The following is a 19,243-nucleotide window of genomic DNA, read 5'->3' on the forward strand; positions in this document are numbered from 1 at the left end:
ACTGCAAGTAGCTTATGGGGCAGCAACCCCTCTTTTAATGCATGACACTAGTTGCTTCAAATTTTAGAAGAGTTGTCTGAAATCATAGCAAAATTGATGCATGTATTTTACTTTTGTTTTGGGGATGCATGCTACTTCAAAGTATGAATAAGTCCATCCCAAGGGAAGCATGAATAAGGATCACCAGTCTTCAAAGTAATGCCCCCAAGAAGGAAACGCCATCGGAATGACATTGTTGCCTGACCCAGCTGGGTCTAGGCTTTCACTCGAAGAACTTGATCCGAAAGTAGATGATGCACATGAACACGACGGCGCCTCCAAGGAGGATCACGACACCCACAGGCACCGCCGCCACCGGCCGGCAAGCACCGGCAAGGCTTTCACCTGTAGCAGCGCAGACCATCACCTCCATGCAGCCGGCCATGGCCGACAACACTCCGCTGACCAGCACACACCTGATGCAGCGGCCGCGCCACCACCACGCAGTGCCACCTCTTTCCTCGAATCCTGAGAGAACCAGCGGATCTGGCACCCACCTCATGATGCACTACCGCGTAGCCACAAACCCTCCTTGCAACACCGAGTCGAGGCGGAAGGGCTGCCACACCATCTCGAAACCTGCCAGGGCAAGCTACTGAGCCAAACAAGTACGAAGACCACAGCCCCGCCGCACTGCGCAACCACACACAGCCACCAGCTAGAGCACCAAGCTGGCACGGCCACCCTCCATCGTGGAAGAGCCGGATCCGATCGCAACCGCCCAGATCTGGCGAGCTACAGCCGCCGGACCGCCGAGTGAGCCGCCAGAAGCCAGCCCGATGCCGAACGCGAGGAGGACGCCGAGATCTGTCAGAGAAAAAGGGAGGCGCCACCCACACCCGACTCGCCGGAGAGATGCGCCGGTGGAAACCCACAGAGCCCATGCTAACACACAGAGCAGGCAAGGGGCCCGAGCCTCCCCCTCTGTGATCCGTCATAGCCAAGCAAGGAGCGCTCTCCACCGCCGCCGTCAGCCACGCAGGATTAGCCCGTCGGCATCCTCCGGCGACGACGACGGGAAGGGAAGGGACGAGGAAGGGGACTGGCTGCGCGGTTGGTGGCTTCCGCCCTTGTCGCCTGAGAGTAACCTTGCTCTTAAGTTGCCACGTAAATACTAAGTGACATGCGTCTTTAGTCCATTAACTCAAACCGATTGCACAATTTTTGACCAATAACTTGAGAAATAACCAGATTTAGACCATGAACTCTTTTATTTGATCAAATAAGGCCAAAGTAGATTCAGAAGAGAAAACACCATCCATGTGGCTGCCACGTTGGCGTACCTTAGACTGGTCGCAACCTAATTAATATTTGTGGTTTTTCTTTTGTAAGAATGCAAACGTTTTTGGGTGAAAAACGCACTCAAGCAGATCCCTTTTCTCCAATAATTTTTTGTTCATCACAAAAAAGATACCCCGAACGTAAAAGTACCCTTCTGGACGTGAGCTCATATGCACCATCGTGAATAGTAAATTTTTAAAAATTGTAAAACAATCAAAATAGTCTGAAATTTTCTGGAGACAAACTTTGATGAATTCTGAACATGCGTGCACAATTTCATGAAGAAACAACATTCCAAAAATGCTGCGTAAAAAACAAAAATTGGCGCTTCACAAAGTCTCTTTCTGAGAGAGAGAGAGAGAGAGAGAGAGAGAGAGAGAGAGAGAGAGAGAGAGAGAGAGAGAGATCATTAACAAGTATTGGCAACATGCAAAAGCAGCCTCCAGAAAAATTATTTGGAGATCCCCACAACCACTCATCGGAGTAGTTTTAGGCTTTTTGATTTGCAGGATTTTCAGAACGTAGGAATAGAAAAACCTAAATACTTCCTAATGCAGCTGCGCTCGTTCGCTGGCGCGAACGCACGCACCGCAGCCGTCCGATGCAGCGTGGCGATCTTCCCACGCGCGACGCGTTCCGACCAGGTGCCCGTTAGGGGATTGCACGAGGCGTGCGAAAGCTGCCCCGCATCCCCCGCTCGTCTTTGTTCGAAACCGCCCGCACCCCCCGCAGATTTCATTCCAACTCTTATTTCTCTCCCTTTCCCCTCCTCTAGCAACGGCGCGGCGAGGCGGGGTGCTGCAGTGGTGGATCCGGCGTGGAGTCGCCGGTGCGGGAGGCCGTCCGCGAGCGCCGCGAGTCGCCGGCTGCAGGCGGAGGTAAACCGCTATTTTTCCTCCTCCCCTGCTCCCCTGTTTTTCTCGCTCTACTCCCCTGTTTGCGCTCCATGGAGTTAGGGTTTCGGTGAGGGGGCGGGCACGAGATTGTCCATGGAGTCCTCGGGCTCCGCGTCGTGAATGCTTTTGGAGGGCGTGGCGTTGCTATGGCGAGGGGAGGGGAGGGAGGTGGGTTTGTGCTGGGGGTAGGCGGGATTGAGTCGCTGTAAGGGGATACACGCGACCGAATCCTAGTGACTGGCGCATAGGGTTCGTTTTTTCGATGTTGGTTGCTTCTCAAGACGCAGTTGCTCATAATTTTGATGGAGTTGCTTAGATTTTTTTTCCTGTAATTTGTGAGATGGGGGGGGGGGCAGGGCAAGGGGATGCATCTGAATGGGGGCAGTCGCTCATTTTTTTGATGGCAGTTGCTTCATAATTTCGGTGCTAGTTGCGTAGTTTTTTGCTGCAAATTGTTCATAAATTTGATGCTAGTTGATGGAGGGGTCATGAATAGGAGATGAGATATCTCTCATGAATAAGTGGCAAAGCATGAGTGTTTTTTGATTTTTTTTAGCTAATGTGATGAAGATGGACATGTGACTTTTGTTGATTAGTAGTTTTTTTATCGCTTTATTTTTAGTTGCCACAAAATAATGAGTAGTTGCATAGTTATCAATACCAAATTGCTTTTTGCAAGCACTAGCAATTCAGTTGTTGAGTTATCTCTGGGTAGGGAATAAATGGAGTTTTGTTCATCTCCAAATGACAGTGATGTTAGCTCCAAATGCAAGCAGTATCATTTGAGCAGTTGAGTTATAGGGCTTTTGTATCTGGTTGTCTCTGTTTTCATGAACATGGTTTTTTTTGTGTTTTCTTGTACAGAATGGCTCCGAAAAGCAAAAGGCATGCGGGTAGAACTGATGGTGAAAATGATGGAGAAGAAGTGGCAGCTCAACCAGCAAGGAGTAATGTTGGACGCAAGCGCGGGCGGGTGAATCAGGATCCTGTACGTGGTGGTCGGGCAGGGAAACGGGCCACCAATTCTGCCCGGGGTGGTCGGGCGGGGAAACGGGGCACTGATTCCGCCCCTCGTGATGAAGGAGGGAGAAATCCGAAACGTGCGAAGAAAGTTGCGGATGAGGTATTTTTCTTATGAAAAACTTGAAAGAAGGGAGGCATCCTTGAAATATGTAATGCTCAACTCAGCATGGCATTTTCTTTTTGTATATGCACTCCTATCATTTTTGATAAACAGTAGAATAGCAGTGTAGCAGTTGCCTAGTTTAGTATTAACAGTTGCAGTTCATTATAGATCTAGTTGCTTAGTTTAGTACAGTGAGTTGCTCAGCTTAATATAGTGGGGTTGCTCATTTTTTAATTTTTGTAATGCAGATTGGTAGCAGTGGGCCACCATCGAGGAACAGGGCATCACCTTCAAGACTTTTTCTCCTAAACAGTGGCCTCGATGATACACAAAAGGATGCCATTGGTGATATAAGCTTTGGGGGTGTGCTTGATATCGGGACAAGAACAATGAAAGGAGATCTTCTGAAGTTTGTGACGAAGTGTTATGATCCAGAGAGGTCGCAGCTTGTTATCCCAGATAGGGGGAAGATCCCAGTTGATGCAGCAAGCGTAGAAAGAATCTGGGGTTTGCCAAGGGGAGCAGGGAAGGTTGCATATGAAGTGGAGCCAGACGTAGTTAGGTTGTTCAATGAGATGTTTGACATCCCGACAGGGCCCGCACCATCAGTGACCGAGTGGTGCAAAATGATAAATGATATGGGAGCTGTTGCGGACACATTTTTGCCATGTTATGGCCGCTACTCACTTTCGCTAGCCCCTTCAAGGATGTTTTTACTTAGGGCTTGATTGGATTGTCGTTTTCCACACTTTTACACATGTAAAAGATACAAACCTCAATCGGTCGTTTTCCTTTCCGGTTGGAAATCAAATATGGCTGGTGATATACACCTGTAAAAGTAATACAGGTGTATAAATTTACCCCCATACAAAGCGGGGCCTTATACTCCTTTGTGATCTACAAGGGGGAACTAATCCATTAGAGGCCATTCACTTTCCTTTCAATAAAGTAAAAGGTGGATCTCACCTTATTTTTGACACATGTCATAATAGAGAATCTAAAAAACTTGGTCAACATGAAAGAAAATATGAAAAGGTGCCGTATTCAAGTTTAACTATACTTTGTTGACATTCTACATTATTGCCATTTACTTCCTATCTAAACCAACCGAATGATTTGTTGTTGTTGTTGTTGTTGTTGTTGTTGTTGTTGTTGTTGTTGTTGTTGTCGTCCGATCTAAACCAGCTTAAGCCTGATCTGGCGATCTTTCATCGAGCGCTACGATGCTGCCCAATGTTGCCTCCTGATATGCGCTGATGGCTGGTGCTTTTTCCCTTTGCAATGCTAGCACAAGACAGGAGAAGCACGTTGATTGATTCCGGCGACTGGATGCATACATAAACGATGCATGGACGTATACTGATTGACACTGAAGTTAGACATAGATGAAGCTAGCACGAGAGAAGCACCTTGATTGATTCTGGCGGCCAGATGCGTACGCGCCTACTGATTGATTCCATTCGTTCACCAGCGAAAAGATTTTTTTACTATCCGAGGTGGTACTAATTTTTTTAGCGTCCATATGGCAGAAAAAGAAATATTTTTATCCAAAATTTCTTACATGGGCCGCGCGCTACAGCCCAGTAAAGCCAGTCCATTTATTTCCCTGCCCAACCAGCAGGGAAAATCCTATTTGCCGCACATGGCGACAGATAGTCGGAGCTTCCCACAGATAGCCCTCGACTGGGCGCCCCATTTTTATTTTTCTGTGTTCATTTTCTATTTAACATTTTATTTTCCTTTCTCCTTTTATTCCTCTTTATTTTTTATTTTTTCATTTTAAAATTACTTTTATTTATTTATTTTCTTTTTTGATCAATTAAAGTTTTTATGAAATGTTTAGAATTTCAATTTTTGTTCAAATTTTTGGAGAATGTTCAGAATTCCAAAATATTATTCCCGTTTTAAAAATGTTCGAATATTAAAAAAAATTGTCATTCCAAAATTGATGAAAACCGAAAAAGTATTTCTGTTTTACAAAATTGTTTGAGATTTTAAAAAATGTATTTTCGAAAATGTTCCAAATTCGAAAAGTGTTCTTATTGCAGTGAAATCTTCACGAATTCAACATAAAATTATTTTAAATAGCCCCATATTGCTCTTTACATATGGTCGTACCAATTTCTAAACGTGTGTGAAACTACATGTAGTAATAAGATGTATGAAGTATGGATCTATTATGTCGGAGGAAGGATGGATGAATTGGCACGTGAGCTAGCTGGAAAAGGACACTGAATTTTTTAAATGACAAGTAATGTTCCCATTTTTCAACAAAATTGTATTTTCCAAAATTGTTCAAGTTTCTTTAAAAAATTGTATTTTATAAAATGCTCCAAATTTGAAAAATATTCTTGCTTTAGAGAAACGTTCACAAATTCAAATAATGTTCGTGTTTAAAAATTACACATTTTCTAAAATTGTTCTGAATGGTAAACATGTTCCCGTTTTTGAAAATTGTTCACAAAGTTAAAAAATGCTCGTATTCTTATAAAAGGTCTGTGGTTTTGAAAAATGTTTGTGAATTTTTAGAAAATCTTCCAGTTTCAAATTTTGTTTCTGTGTTTCTGAAAATGTATGAAACTTCCAAAAAACAAATCATAGTTTGGAAAATTGTTCAGGATTTCAAATGTTGTTCATGTTTCCAAGAAAATAGTTCAGGTGTCTGAGAATTTCACACCCCACGCAATTTAGCCAGCCCAACTACCTAGGAAATAAGGAAAATAAAATATGTTCAATAGTCCCATATTGCTCGTTTACATACAGCCGTAACAATTTATATACGTGTGCGAAACTATATGTAGTGAACTGAATGAAGGATGGATGAATTAACTTGGATGAAGGATGGATGAATTAGGCCGAAATGAAGGATGGATGGATTAGTATGTGAGCTTCCTAAAAAAAGAAACTAAATCCAGTACGTGAGCTAGATGGATGGATTGCTAGCTGAACTATCTATAAAAGGGCCCTATATTTCTCAAGGATTCCTACTCGAGGCAAAGAGAAGAGAAGACCCGACTACGTGAGCTAGATGCATTAAAAAGAAAAGACCCAGCGACCTCTCACATTACGGAACTTCAACCTTAAATCCCCTCGACCAAGGAACGCAAAAATAGTGGAGTACAATTGACTCCGGTTGTACACATCAGTGGCTTCTACATGGAAAAGAGAAGACCCACCTCATTTCCATATTATTGAATTTCATGCCTTAAAATCCCCTCGAATGAAAGAAAAAATAGATTGAATAATTCATGGACCTTCTCTGGCGTGCGATGACCTAACAAAACCCTTAAATCCACTCAATCAATGAATGACAAAAATAGCGGATTGATTACTTCACACGCGGCGAAACACAGAACCAAAATGTTCCTTCTTGACGCGCACACAGGGTTTTTCTTGCACATATAATTCTCACTACATTAAGTGCACACTATTTTTTTCCTCCCGTTGCGACGCACGGTAATAAAGCAAGGTGCATTTCGTCAATTTGTTCATGCGTTCACCGTCGATTTTCTTTCCTATCTGAAGTGATACTACTTCTTATTCGTCCGTCTGCTAGAAAAAAAAAAAAGTTTTTTCCCCATAATTTCGTACATGGCCGCGCGCTGTGGCCCAGTGAAGGCAGCAGTCTTATTTTTCTGCCCACGCAGCTGACAAAATACTATTTTTGCACAGGGCCACAAATAGTCGGAGCTTCGCAGAGGACAGCAAAAAATGGGCTGGCCCATTTTTCTTTGTTTTTGGGTTTTACCTTTATTTTTATTCTCCTTCCCTATCACTTTTTCCCTTCCAAGTTTATTTTTCTTATAGCATTGATTTCATGAATTCAAAATTCTCAAATAACTTTCAGAATTAAAAAAAATCAAATTATTGAAAATGTTAAAATTCCAAAATTTTGTTGCTATTTTATAAAATATCTGGAACTTCAAAAAAGTTTCCCGTTTTTAAAAAACTTTTATTATTTTTCAAAATTGTTTGAGATTTATAATTTTAAAATGGAATTTAAAAATTCTCAAAATTCGAAAAATATTCTTGTTTGAGTGAAGTTTTCACAATTGAAAATAATGCTAAAAGATGCACATTTTCAAAAAATGTTATGAGTTTTCAATACATGTTCCCTCTCTAAAAAAATGTTCACAAATTAAAATAATGTTCATCTTTTTCTAAAAAAGTTGGTGTTTGCAAAAAAATGAATTTTAAAAGATGATCCTGTTTCAAATTTTGTTCACGTTTTTCTGAAAGTGTACATAATTTGCAAAAATACTGTTCAGGATTTAAAAAATTGTCATGTTTCCTACAATATTCAGAAACTTTATACCTTAAAATCTCCTCGATTTAAAGGAGAAGCAGATTGAATAATTCATGGGCCTTCTCTGGCGTACTGTGACGTAACAAAACTCTTAAATGATCTTGATGAATGGAAAAATATCGGCTTTATTACTACACACCTGGCGAAACCGGGAAGCTAAATGTTCCTTTTCATATGCACAGAGAGTTTTGCTTGCACATATAATCCTCACAAAATTTAAATGCATACTATTTTTCCCTGTTGCAACGCACGGGCATATGTGCTAGTATATACTAAGCTAGCACAAGGCAATCACCTTGATTGATTCAATTGGCTGGATGCGTACACATGTACACTGATTGATTTGTGAGGTAAAACAGTATTGTTTCCCTGTTATCTGCTATTGCTGGAATTATTAATCTCGAGTTCCTCTCGGTGTTCGGTCGCAATTTCAAAAATTATCATATGTTTAGTAGTGGTATTATGCGATCATTGTTGTCTAGGGGAAGTCTTGCTTTGGTTTGGAATTTATGACGCTACATATCAACTTACGATCGTTGCCTAAGCAATCTGTTTTGATCCTATATTTGTATGATGCACGGGGCCACACGTTGCAGTCCTATGTATTCTCTTAGCTTCAGGATATCCTATTTATGATGTGCATGTGCTACGGGATTAACCTTAATACATTGTATTTTTTTAATTTTAGTTGTGAACTTGTGATGGTCGATTTGTGGGTTTGTTTGACTGACGTTGTGTTTCTCTTCATATTTCCATGCAGTGGCTGCATTCTCAAGTCTAAAGGTCCTGTGAGCACCGATGCTACAAAAAGAGAAGACATGAATGAGTTTGGAGAAAGTGCCAATTTGGGTTTTTCAGTTGCTAGCTAGCTGTGATTTCTTATTTCAATTTGGATTCCTGAAATGTTACGACCAGTTACTGTGTCCCAACTTTATCTGTACCGTAGCATGTTACTGTCAGTTATTTTCGAACATCAAGTTCAGTCTCTAGCTTGCCTTCTTTTCTGTTCAAGATTTTTCAAACACTGAATAAAGAAAACAATTTGGAAGGTAGCACATCTACCATTCCATATAGACTCGGATGAATGTGATCAAATATCTTCTCGAAACAGCTGCGTGCATTTCATCTTACACGGACCATTGCAATGTGTCACAAGACTCACAATCATGCAATGCACCTAGCAAGTCCTGACACCAAATTGGTGTTGACATTACGACCCAACTAAATAGTTCGAATTGCCTCCCATGTACAGATATCCTGAAGCTAAGAGAGAATTGGCGATGGTGAATAGACAGTTTCGCAAACGTAGATATCGCTACTACTTTTGAGAAGGTTCGCCGGTCCAGTAAATCTTGACAGCAACAAGGATCTTCTCAGAGTTTAATGGCCCAGATTCATGATCCATTATTATGGCTCTTCCATCTCATGCCTTTAGTGATGGATTGTATCTTCACTAACATCTGCACCGTGCCCCTGAAGATCATACTTGCGACATCCGCCCCAGAGTTCTTCTGATGTCTGAATCCCTTGACGCATTTCAAACATGTCTTGCGTATTGAGGAGAAAATAACCAAAGATATGGCAAGGTCATGATTTATTTCTTTCCCGGTGCATTTACATGCTTTGGGTTAGGTAATTAGCTGTTTCCTTAGTACTGTTCGACATCTACGAAGATCTCAGACAAGACCTGCCTATGCTTGTAACCACTTTAGGCCTTTCTGTTCAGTGTTCAGGATAACTATGTACTCATTTAGCTGCATTTCTTGAGAGTTGTGACACTAAACACATTGTGATGGTATATATGATGATATCCAGTCAACAATTTTGAAGGGTATGTACTCATAGTTTGATCTATGCTAATAGTCTAAATTGAATGTGTTTCTTTCCATTTATTTACTTTTCTTTAGTGTTTGAACAACCTTCAGCAGAACAGAAGAAAAGACTGAACTTTTTTTTTTTCCTGCTCAAAGATAACTAATAAATAAGGTGCTATGGTACTTGTCTATCTATACTCAATACAGATACAGACCGCAGCGGCTTCCCGTCCACGAGATCAAGTCAAGGGCAGTGTTAGTCCTGTAGCTAGCTATGGTTCCTCATACCTTCGATTCAACACCATATGGGGAAAATATCAAGCATCTACTATCACAAGCTACAGGAAAGTGTTCAGTGTTGAGAAAACAGAGCAAAAGCAGAGGAAAGCTAGCCACACGCAAGCACAATTGGCGTTTGTATCTATATGCATCAGTTCTGATTGCCAATATTTGTCCAGCACTGGAGCAATCGAATAATACATGAGTTTGTTCTCATGCATATCAATTTGGTGGGCTATATATGTGCTGTAACAGAGCGCACCATGTAATGTATGTTGTTGGACACAATGTATATTTGGTTCCGGTCGACTTTGACGTGCCTGAATTTCAGACCTTTTACCATCTGTATGTTGCTGACAATGTTATACTACTATGTTTCTACAATTTGTAGAGTATTTCTTTCTTTTTGCTTCCTTTTATGGTTTCTGGATAGACGAAACTACAAAAGCCTAGTGCACACCGATCAATATTTTACCCTATGTCTGAACTGAATTATCCGAAGTGAATCCTGTATAGAAGTGACTGTATGCACAATTGCACAGAGAGATTGGCAACCTTTTGCCTGAACTAGAAATTGGCAATTGGATGTCAGAAAGAAAATTAAGATGCAAACCTCCGAAGTCTCCATCTTCCTCCTGACCACAGGACCGACGGAGATGCCGCCCCCTTGCCGTAGACTGTATTGCGATCGAAAACTAGGACCACCCCCACCTGAATCTCGAAAGCATCAGGAACCCTAGCTTCTAGCTACATATCCAACACTTACAGATGAAGCCGCGACGAAGGTTTCCACTCAAGCTCTGAAATAGGATGGGTCCGCCGCCGACGTCGCCTGCCAAATCGTTCTCTCCCACCTCCCTGATTTCTCTCGACTCCTCTGCTCGTAACATCGTCACCTGAGGTAGTCTTAGATAGCATTAACTCGTACTAAATCGCAACCGAGTTTCCGTGGCCGTCGGATCCGCGCTGGGTCATGCGAGTACACCTGCCACTGACAAGTGGGCGTCTCTCTCGACACTGGTGCAGATGAGTCGATAGAGAAAGAGATGCCGGAGAAGCAGCGAGCAAAGGTTTTCGCGGCGGCTACAGCCAAATATTCAGAGTTCAGAAAACAGAGCAAAAGCAGAGGAAGCGACATGCAAATATTCAGAGTTGAGAAAACATAGAAAAGCAGAGGAGTAGAGGAGCGACATGCAAAATTATTCTTAACCTTGCAGGTAGCAACTCAAGAAGCCTTGAGATGTTTATTTATGCAGGCACTTCCTCTTGAACTCACTCATGTCCCCTCTTTTTATACCATCAGTGCATGCCCCCAGGAACTTAAGAATAATTCAACCCAACAGCTCGTCGTTGTTGGTCACGTCTTGGATGTCTCTCAGATCGGTGAGCTGTTGTTGACGAGGTAAGGTTACGTTAACGTCTGAAGTTTGTCGTTCAATGAAGTATTCCACCTTGGGTGATGAACGTAGTACACTGAGGATATTATGAAAATAACCATAGATTTGGCAATGTTTATCTATACTTTAGAAATGCACACGTCGGTTTCGGTGGACAATTTGATATCTTCAGAATTTGAACAGCCTTGGGGGCAGGCCGGCAAAGAATGAACCTGTTCTTCTTTCTCTTAACGGTAGTCTGAAACTGTCAATTAGGAAGGAAACTTAAAGTTGCAGGTCACAATACGCATCATCATCACAACAATGCTAATGACCTGAGATTATTCATGCCAGGCGGAGAGCAGTGGCTTGTCCTTCGACCCGAGAATTTAGAATTTTATTAATTCAGGAGTCAAACAGTCTTCAACGGGAAGAGGGCAAAGCTGGACACTAAACTGATGTTCTGAAATACCATGAGATGTCATGAGAAAACCCGGGAGTGCGTGAAAACCTTACTGGAATCCAAATCACAACTAACAATGACAGCTACTGACTAAAAACCCGCATGTTGATTCCTCCAAGAAAACACATGTTTCTTCAGGGATTTTCCCTTCAACTGGTGTCGTGTGTTTTAGTACCACAGCAGGCCGACACCTCTTTGAGCAGTGTCAAGGGCGGCGACTTTCTTTTGTATGCGTCGAGTCCTGAAGCCACAACAAACATATGACAAGACGCAGCGGTGCTCGACTAGGAGAAGGTTCCATAAGAAACATAATTCCAAATTTCGATTAGTATTCCTAATTTGTCCAGCCCGACAGAAAAGAAAAGCACTCAAACAGACAAACGCCACCCCAAAGATAGACTAACAGAAGTATCAGTTCATGGAAATCGAACACACAAGTTGACCATCGACTTAAAGCTGAAACAATAACAAGCAAGATCAAGAGGACCAACTTGTATCACATTACACATAAGCAGTAAAAAAACGTAACACAAATATTATTAGCAACTCGACCAGAATTAAAGCTAATAACACAAATATTCAAGAAGGTCAGAGGATAAACTTTATTCATAAATGTCCACCGCATTCGATCTTTATTCAGCGGACTCAGCAACCCATCACGGCCAAGTTATAAACGAAGCTCTTGGATGACCGTTTAGCAACCAAATTCCACCGAGGCGTTTGCTGATCTGGGATCCATGAATGAATCTCAATCGTCCCACCAGTATAAGTCCTAGGACCTCCAATGACAATCAGCCGGTCACCACAGGCTCTGAAAGCAATGCCCCAAGAATCGTTTGACACGCATTGTTCAGGCAATTTTCCAAGAGTGATCCACCTATTATTCAGCTTGTCATACCTCTTCACATCCTTGTCACTGTAATCAGCTGCATAAAGCTGATTGTTGACAGCGGCAATAAGTGGAGGAGCACCGGCCACTCCATAGAGGCCCTCGGACATGTTGTCGATGACCCTCCAAGACCGCCGCTCCAAGTCATATTCCTCACCACATGCCAACACCTTGTTGTTGTTGGTAACACCACCAATCACGTAGAACTTTCCATCCATGAATGTGCCAGAACACAACTTCCTAGCCTTATTCATGCAAGGAAGGGGTGTCCAAGTATGTGTCTCCGAGTCATACATCTCAGTATTCTTCCAGAAGAATCGCTGCCCCCCCCCCCCCCCCCCCCCCCCCCCCCCCCCCCCCCCGCGCGCGCGCAACATATGCCTTTTCACCGACATTTGTCGATCCGAACAGGCACCGCGGCGAGTTCATCGGATCAGCCCTTGTCCATGAATTGGTTAGGATGCTATATCTGTACACAATGTGTGCCATCCCAAGCACCAACAGCTCGGTTCCGACAGCAAGGGACTCCTTGTAAGAGCACATGAAGAATTCGTCTGGTGGTATCTTGGGCACTTGAATCCAGCGCCCACGGTGCGGGTCGTAAGCATCCCACTGCAGAGGGTTGCAGGAGAAGTAGAGCCAGTACTCCGCTACGCCATTGTTGCGACGCAAGCGATAGATCTCCCCACTGCGGACCAGCGAATTGAAGTCGCGGTTCAAGCATGCCACGGAGCCATAGTCTGACCTGGACAGCCGTAGGAGGCATTTGATGAAAAGGCTATGGCCTATCCCACTAATGATATCGCTCCAGGAGACGACGTGCTGCTGCCCTCCATGAACCCAGTCGCCGAGACGATGACCAGAAGGCTCATGGGTTTCCATGGGTGACCGCGGCTTCAACGCGTGCCTACTCCTGCTCTGCCAAGAGTCAAGAGTTAATAGTTTTGCAAATCGGTAAAATTTCTCCTTTTTAAAGAGTATTTCTACAATATGTTTTCTCCAAAATTCATAGAATTTTGGCATGCCACACAATTCAACCTCTTTGGCATATTTTGACACGACAACTGTTTAGCTCCATTAGAGCATGAATGAAGAGTTGAAAATCAGGTTAAAGCGAAGAATCCAAGTCCAATTAAATTAAAGGTGGGCATATAGATTTCCTACTAGCTTGGTTTAAAAGTGAACATGGTAGTAGTAGTAGTAGTAGTGTAGTACTAACCGGATTGGCTGGGACGCTGGGTCCGAATTCGCTCAGAAGATGGCGAGTTGAGTTCTGTCCGTCTGTGGAATCCGCCTAATCCAGCCGCCTGCTAATCACACACAATTTCTCTCTAACCTAGAAGGAGATGCAAGACATGGCTGCTGCCAACCAGTGGAGCAGTCACATGAAGACATGTCAGCTCCAGCTAAGGGTCAAGTCATTCGTGTTGGAGGCATGTGCATACTGATTTGCGGATGGCTGCGTTGCATGGCTCACACGGCACGACAATGTTGTACTGTACTAGCTTCCAAACATTCGATGGATACGTGGACCAAACCAGGCAGCAGAATGAGTGGTGTCGCTCTTCTTGGTTAACCCAGAGAACGGAGACTAAAAATTGTACTATGGACTTTGAAGCATCCAAGACTAAAATAATACTCCCTCGGTCTCATAATTTAAGATGTTTTACTAGTTTGTAAAAGTCGACCCTCAGCCAAGTGTATGATGCGGTTGAATAAGACTATGAATCGTTCAAGATTAAAATAATGTCTGTAAAAGATTTGCAGGCAGTCACAGTATGTATCATGCGGAGATATGCAAGCCTTCCCGATTTTCTTCACGGCACCAATACTAATGTACTTATATAGGCAGGAAGCAGTAATGTGCTAAAACATCTCACAGTATATGTTGCTCATAGTTTATTGATTTCATAGATAGGCTTACCACTTGGTAATTTTACTAAGTACTCTAGCTATTTTATTACTCAGACACAATGGAGTATCTAATATTACGTAAGTGTCTTCATGAGGCAGAATGATACAGCGCCAGATGTTTTTTCGCGCACAACGACGGTGAAGTCGTGAACACAACCACGCCACCTTTGTCCATATGCTAACGGAATACATGTCAAAGAATAGAATAATTGAACAACCTTGGCCATGCAAGTCTAAACCGTATGCAGAACGTATGAGAGTCTGCAGAACCTTCCATGCGTGCCTGACGGAGAGTATTTATACATGAGAGTTACGGCCAGCTCCAGCTATCGGTCAAGTCATTGGTGTTGGAGCAATGTGCATACCGATCTGTGGATGGCTGTGTTGCACCTCTCAGACAGGCAATGCTGTATGTATATTATTCAAACACTTCGATTTGCTGGCATAAAAAAATATACGTTCTGTTTTCGCAGCACCCCACATATATATGTGCGGCCGCGCGTGGAGAGACGTGGGCTGAACCCACGTCCAAGTCGGTAGCCCATGATCCGACGTCTCAGATCGTGGCCCTACCTGTCAAAGACCGGCAAAAAGAAGCGCATAGGAGTGAGCGCGGCGCGGCGTGGCGCGCCGCCGAGGCGAGCGGAGGAGGAGTGCACGAGGGCTTCTTTTCTTCTCAAGCTCCAATAGCATGAGGGAGAGAATCCCTTATAAATCACTCCAACTCTCCTTTCACTTCCGGGGTGGGACTAAACTTCCCACCACCTTGTCATGCCACCTACATGGGCCCTCAGAGATTAAATCTGAAATTGTCGCAGCTGGATTATGTGCGCGGTGATGGGTTGCCGAGTCCATCAACTGAATAAAGGTTGGATGCATGCAAGATATGAGTAAGTTACTTACCTTGTACTCGCTTTGTATATATTTTTCATTATCCAGTTTGCTCCTTTGAATGACACAGAGTTTCTGTTCATATTTTCATGCAGTGCTGGCTGTGCCTCATTCTCAGTCTGAATTTCCTGGGAGAGCTAATGATACAAAAAGAGAAGAACCAAATGAGTTCCAGAGCAGAAACATCCGAGTTTTAGTCACTAGCTGTTATTTCCAGTTGTAATTTGTGTTCCAATAATGTTTTGATGCTTTCTACGGTCTTCATCTCCATCACCCAGCTTTATTTGTTCAGTAAAACAGAACTCACAGTTACTTTTCAAACATCGAATTCAGTCTCTAGCTTGCCCTATTTATTTGTTCAAGATTTTTCAAACTCTGAATAAAAAGCAATTTGGACCCGATGATATTCAGTCAGCTGTTCTGAAATGTATTTACTCGTAATTTGGTATAGATTAATTTGCTCTAGGAGTGTGAAATCATGATTTTTCTTTCAAATTGTTTATTCTTTTAGATGAAATTGTTTATTTCTTGAGAGTCGTTTGAACAACCTTCAACCGAAAATAAGGAAAGGCTGAACATGTTTTTCCTTCTTTTACTGCACTTGCAATACTCGTGTTCCGTCTAACATTAGCTAGTGGCTTTGGTTCAGTTTAATTAACACAACCATATCATACACGGGTAAAAGCTGTTAGAAATAGAGTTGTAAACGTTCTGGACATGTAATCTCAACTTCCTCTATCTCTATCCTCTCCCGTATCCTTCTATCTCGTCTTTCAGTTGTAAACCACGGCAAAGGTTGTTTCTGCCCATAATCAATATATACGACGCGGCTCCTTCAAGGAGGAGTAGGAACGCTTCCACCAATTCTTTCATGGTATACAGAGCCAACCTCTTCCAATCGATCTAGCGTCCACAGAGAAAACCAATCTACCTCGCCATGTCTTCCTCTTCTCCTGTCGCCCTTAACCTTGGAGCGCCACCCACCGAGAATCTAGCAAGGGGAAACTTTCTCCTCTGGAAGGCCCAGGTCATGCCGGCCCTGCGAGGAGCGCAGGTCACCGGACTCCTGGATGGCACCGACGCAGCGCCCCCGAAGACGGTGGAGCAGCAGCAGTCGGACAAGAGCACATCCATGGTGCCCAACCCGGTCTACGGACCATGGCTATCAAAGGACCAGCAAGTCCTCAGCTACCTGCTCAATTCCCTCTCCATGGAGATACTAGCGCAAGTCGTCGGTAAAGAAAGTACCTTCGATTTGTAGAATGCACTTACGACTCTCTTCGCCTCGCAGTCTCAGTCTCGGATCACGAATCTGAGGATTGCCATCTCCAACACAAAGAAGGGAACCATGCCAAGGACCCTGTTCATGGCAAAGATAAAAAGTTTAGGAGATGAACTAGCTGCTGCTGGTCGGCCCGTCTCTGATCCGGAGATGGTCGACTACATCCTAGCTGGTCTCGACCGTGACTACGATCCAGTGGTTGCAGCGGTCGGCGCCATCAAGAACACAATCTCTGTTGATGATTTGTTTGCGCAGATTGCTGCTTTTGATCAGAGAATGGAGATGCTAGGAGATGCTCCTGCTGGCGGCTATCACGGATCTGCCGACGCCGTCTACAGAGGGCGCGGTCAGAATCGGGGCAAGGGCCCCCGTGGTCTGTCTCGAGCGAGATTAACCGCCCCTCTCGACTTGTCTGACTGACGAAAGTGAAAACGCCAGGCTCGATACGAGGCAGTTGCAATCCACCCATCTGTTTTTATATCGCAAAATATCTACGTACGAAAATTCCGTCTAGAGCAGGACAGTTCCGATCTCGCTGATTCGATCGCTCATTCTTTGGAAAAGAAAATAACTGAACATTTGAACCATTCTGGAGGGTGTGCCTTTTGGTGAAGTAGATTTGGCGCTCTAGACCGAGTATCACACAGTCTAGTGTGTATTATCCTTGTTATAAAGAAAGAGAGGATACATAGCAGCCGCCATTATCGTGAGGAGGCCGGCAGCATCTCCGTCCGTCTGTCCCGTGGTCTGTCAGGCCCCGAGTGGAGTCAACCTGACGCCTGAAACGGGTCTGAAGCTACAACCAAATGTTCAGAGCTCACAAAACAGAGCAAAGGAAGGGACTTGCAAATATTCAGACATGAGAAAATAGAGCAAAGCAGAGGAGTAGAGGAGGCTAACTACAGGTAAAACAGAGATGAGAAAACAGAGCAATCCCGTCGCACAGCTGGAGTGAAGTCGTCATGGCTTGATCTAGCATGCAGACCAAACAATCTTTTGAGCAAGGCACAGAAGCCAAATATGAAACATCGTTTTAAAAACTGACACGCGGCCTGCCTAAAGAAAGGGTCTGAAGCAAATCTGAACAATCTTCCAATGAATGACTTTTTTTTTTTGCAGAAAATTCAGACTAAAAGAGGAGGCCCCGGGAGAATGTATGATAAGCCAAGCTGAATATGCTGGTTTCCGAAGTATTTCTTCTTCAGAATCCAAAGAATCTTCAACAGGAAGGAGAACAAGACTGAACTTGTTGTCCGGAAGTGACTTAACTTCCAGTTTCCGCGGCAGTCGGATTCTCGCCGCTATTCAACTGCTGCTCTCAGGGCTCTGGTCCAGAGGAGTTGAGAGAGAAAGAGATGTCGGAGAAGAAGCGGTGAGCGAACGGTTTGGTCAACGGCACCATCCTGTCACAGAGCTCGAGTGTAGGTGTTCGTTGATTGATCTGTGAGTGTTGGGTAACAGCCGCCATTAGCGTGAGGAGGAGGGAGCATTCCCGTCCGCCTTGTGCAAGCTCGCCCCTCCTTTTCTTCTTTCTCCTCCATCCTTGCTCCTCGCTACGAGAGACTAATCTCCGCTTCTCGTGCATGCCGCAACCCTGCCTTATTGGCGGCGAGCTTGAGCTCCTCCGCGCTGCCTCGACGTCGACTGCCTGCGCACCTGGGGTGTGTGTCCTTTCTTAACAACGGGTGCAGTAAGAGTGTGTTGTGTCAGACCTCGCAGGCTGGGATGGCGTGGGGTTTGTATTTGCAACTGGTGACGGGAGCGGTGCTGCGGACCGGCTACAATGGTGCATGGGGAGCGCGTGTTGTGTGCTGGGACCGTCGAGGTGTGCTGCTGCCACTTGCGGGGAGGCGACGGGGGATGATACACAGTGCTATAACCGGCAATGTTGAAAGCGGGACCGACGATGTGCGCTGATACCACTGGCCAAGAGGGATGCTGCGAGGCGGCGTGTGATGTGCGGGGACGAGACTTGCCTGCTTCCTCGGCGTGTGCCCATCCATGCTCCCGGATACGTGGCTTGATTTGATTGGAACAAAATAAGGCCCGGCCTCACCCTCTTATAATCAGGGGGAGATGATTAGATTAGAAAGAAAAAAAGGAAAAAAGACAGCCGTAGGATAAAGTGGGAGCACGGATGGGAGCATGAGGAGGGAGCAGGCAAGCCGGATCCGATGTGCGGTGCTACAACCGACAATGTTGAAAATGCTGGGATCGACAAAGAGCAGTGTTGCGTCGGAGGTGTGGGGCTTGGTGCCAGCTTTCACCATGTGTGGACCACCATGGTACAACCGCGACGCCGTTATGCCAGGACAACGAGTGACACAACTACGCGCAAGGCAGCATACTGGCATATGATTCTTTTTTTTATCAAGAATTTGTTTGAAAGCTGTTTACATTTTTTAGTGAAATTTCTGAAAGTCACAGAAACTATTTTTTGCGGGGAAAGTCACATAATGAATAATTAAAAACAAGACCAGAAAAGGGGGAAAGTGTATGCTTACGAGGCCCTTCATCGCGTGAAAAGGCGATTTACTTGAGCAGGGTCACCTGAAAAAAAAAGTAAAAAATCCAGTCGAATTTTGGTGCCGTCCGATCTGCGCTGCGATTGGTGCCAACATACCCTGGCTGGGCGGCGGAACAGAGCAGAGCAGAGGCCGCCGCCAAATGGTGCGGGCGGGAGAGGC

General features: G+C 44.3%; 1 protein-coding gene across 1 annotated transcript; it reads right to left on the reverse strand.

Annotated features, from left to right (window-relative positions):
* Positions 1-11,935: 11,935 nt before the first annotated feature.
* Positions 11,936-13,351, reverse strand: LOC109787189 (F-box/kelch-repeat protein SKIP11). The gene is given in 3 exon segments (XM_073502894.1): positions 11,936-12,770; positions 12,773-12,794; positions 12,968-13,351. Coding segments are annotated over 3 exon segments (951 nt in total). The 3' UTR covers positions 11,936-12,225.
* Positions 13,352-19,243: the final 5,892 nt, after the last annotated feature.

Source organism: Aegilops tauschii, chromosome 7 (assembly GCF_002575655.3).
Source record: "Aegilops tauschii subsp. strangulata cultivar AL8/78 chromosome 7, Aet v6.0, whole genome shotgun sequence".
Taxonomy (NCBI): domain Eukaryota; kingdom Viridiplantae; phylum Streptophyta; class Magnoliopsida; order Poales; family Poaceae; genus Aegilops; species Aegilops tauschii.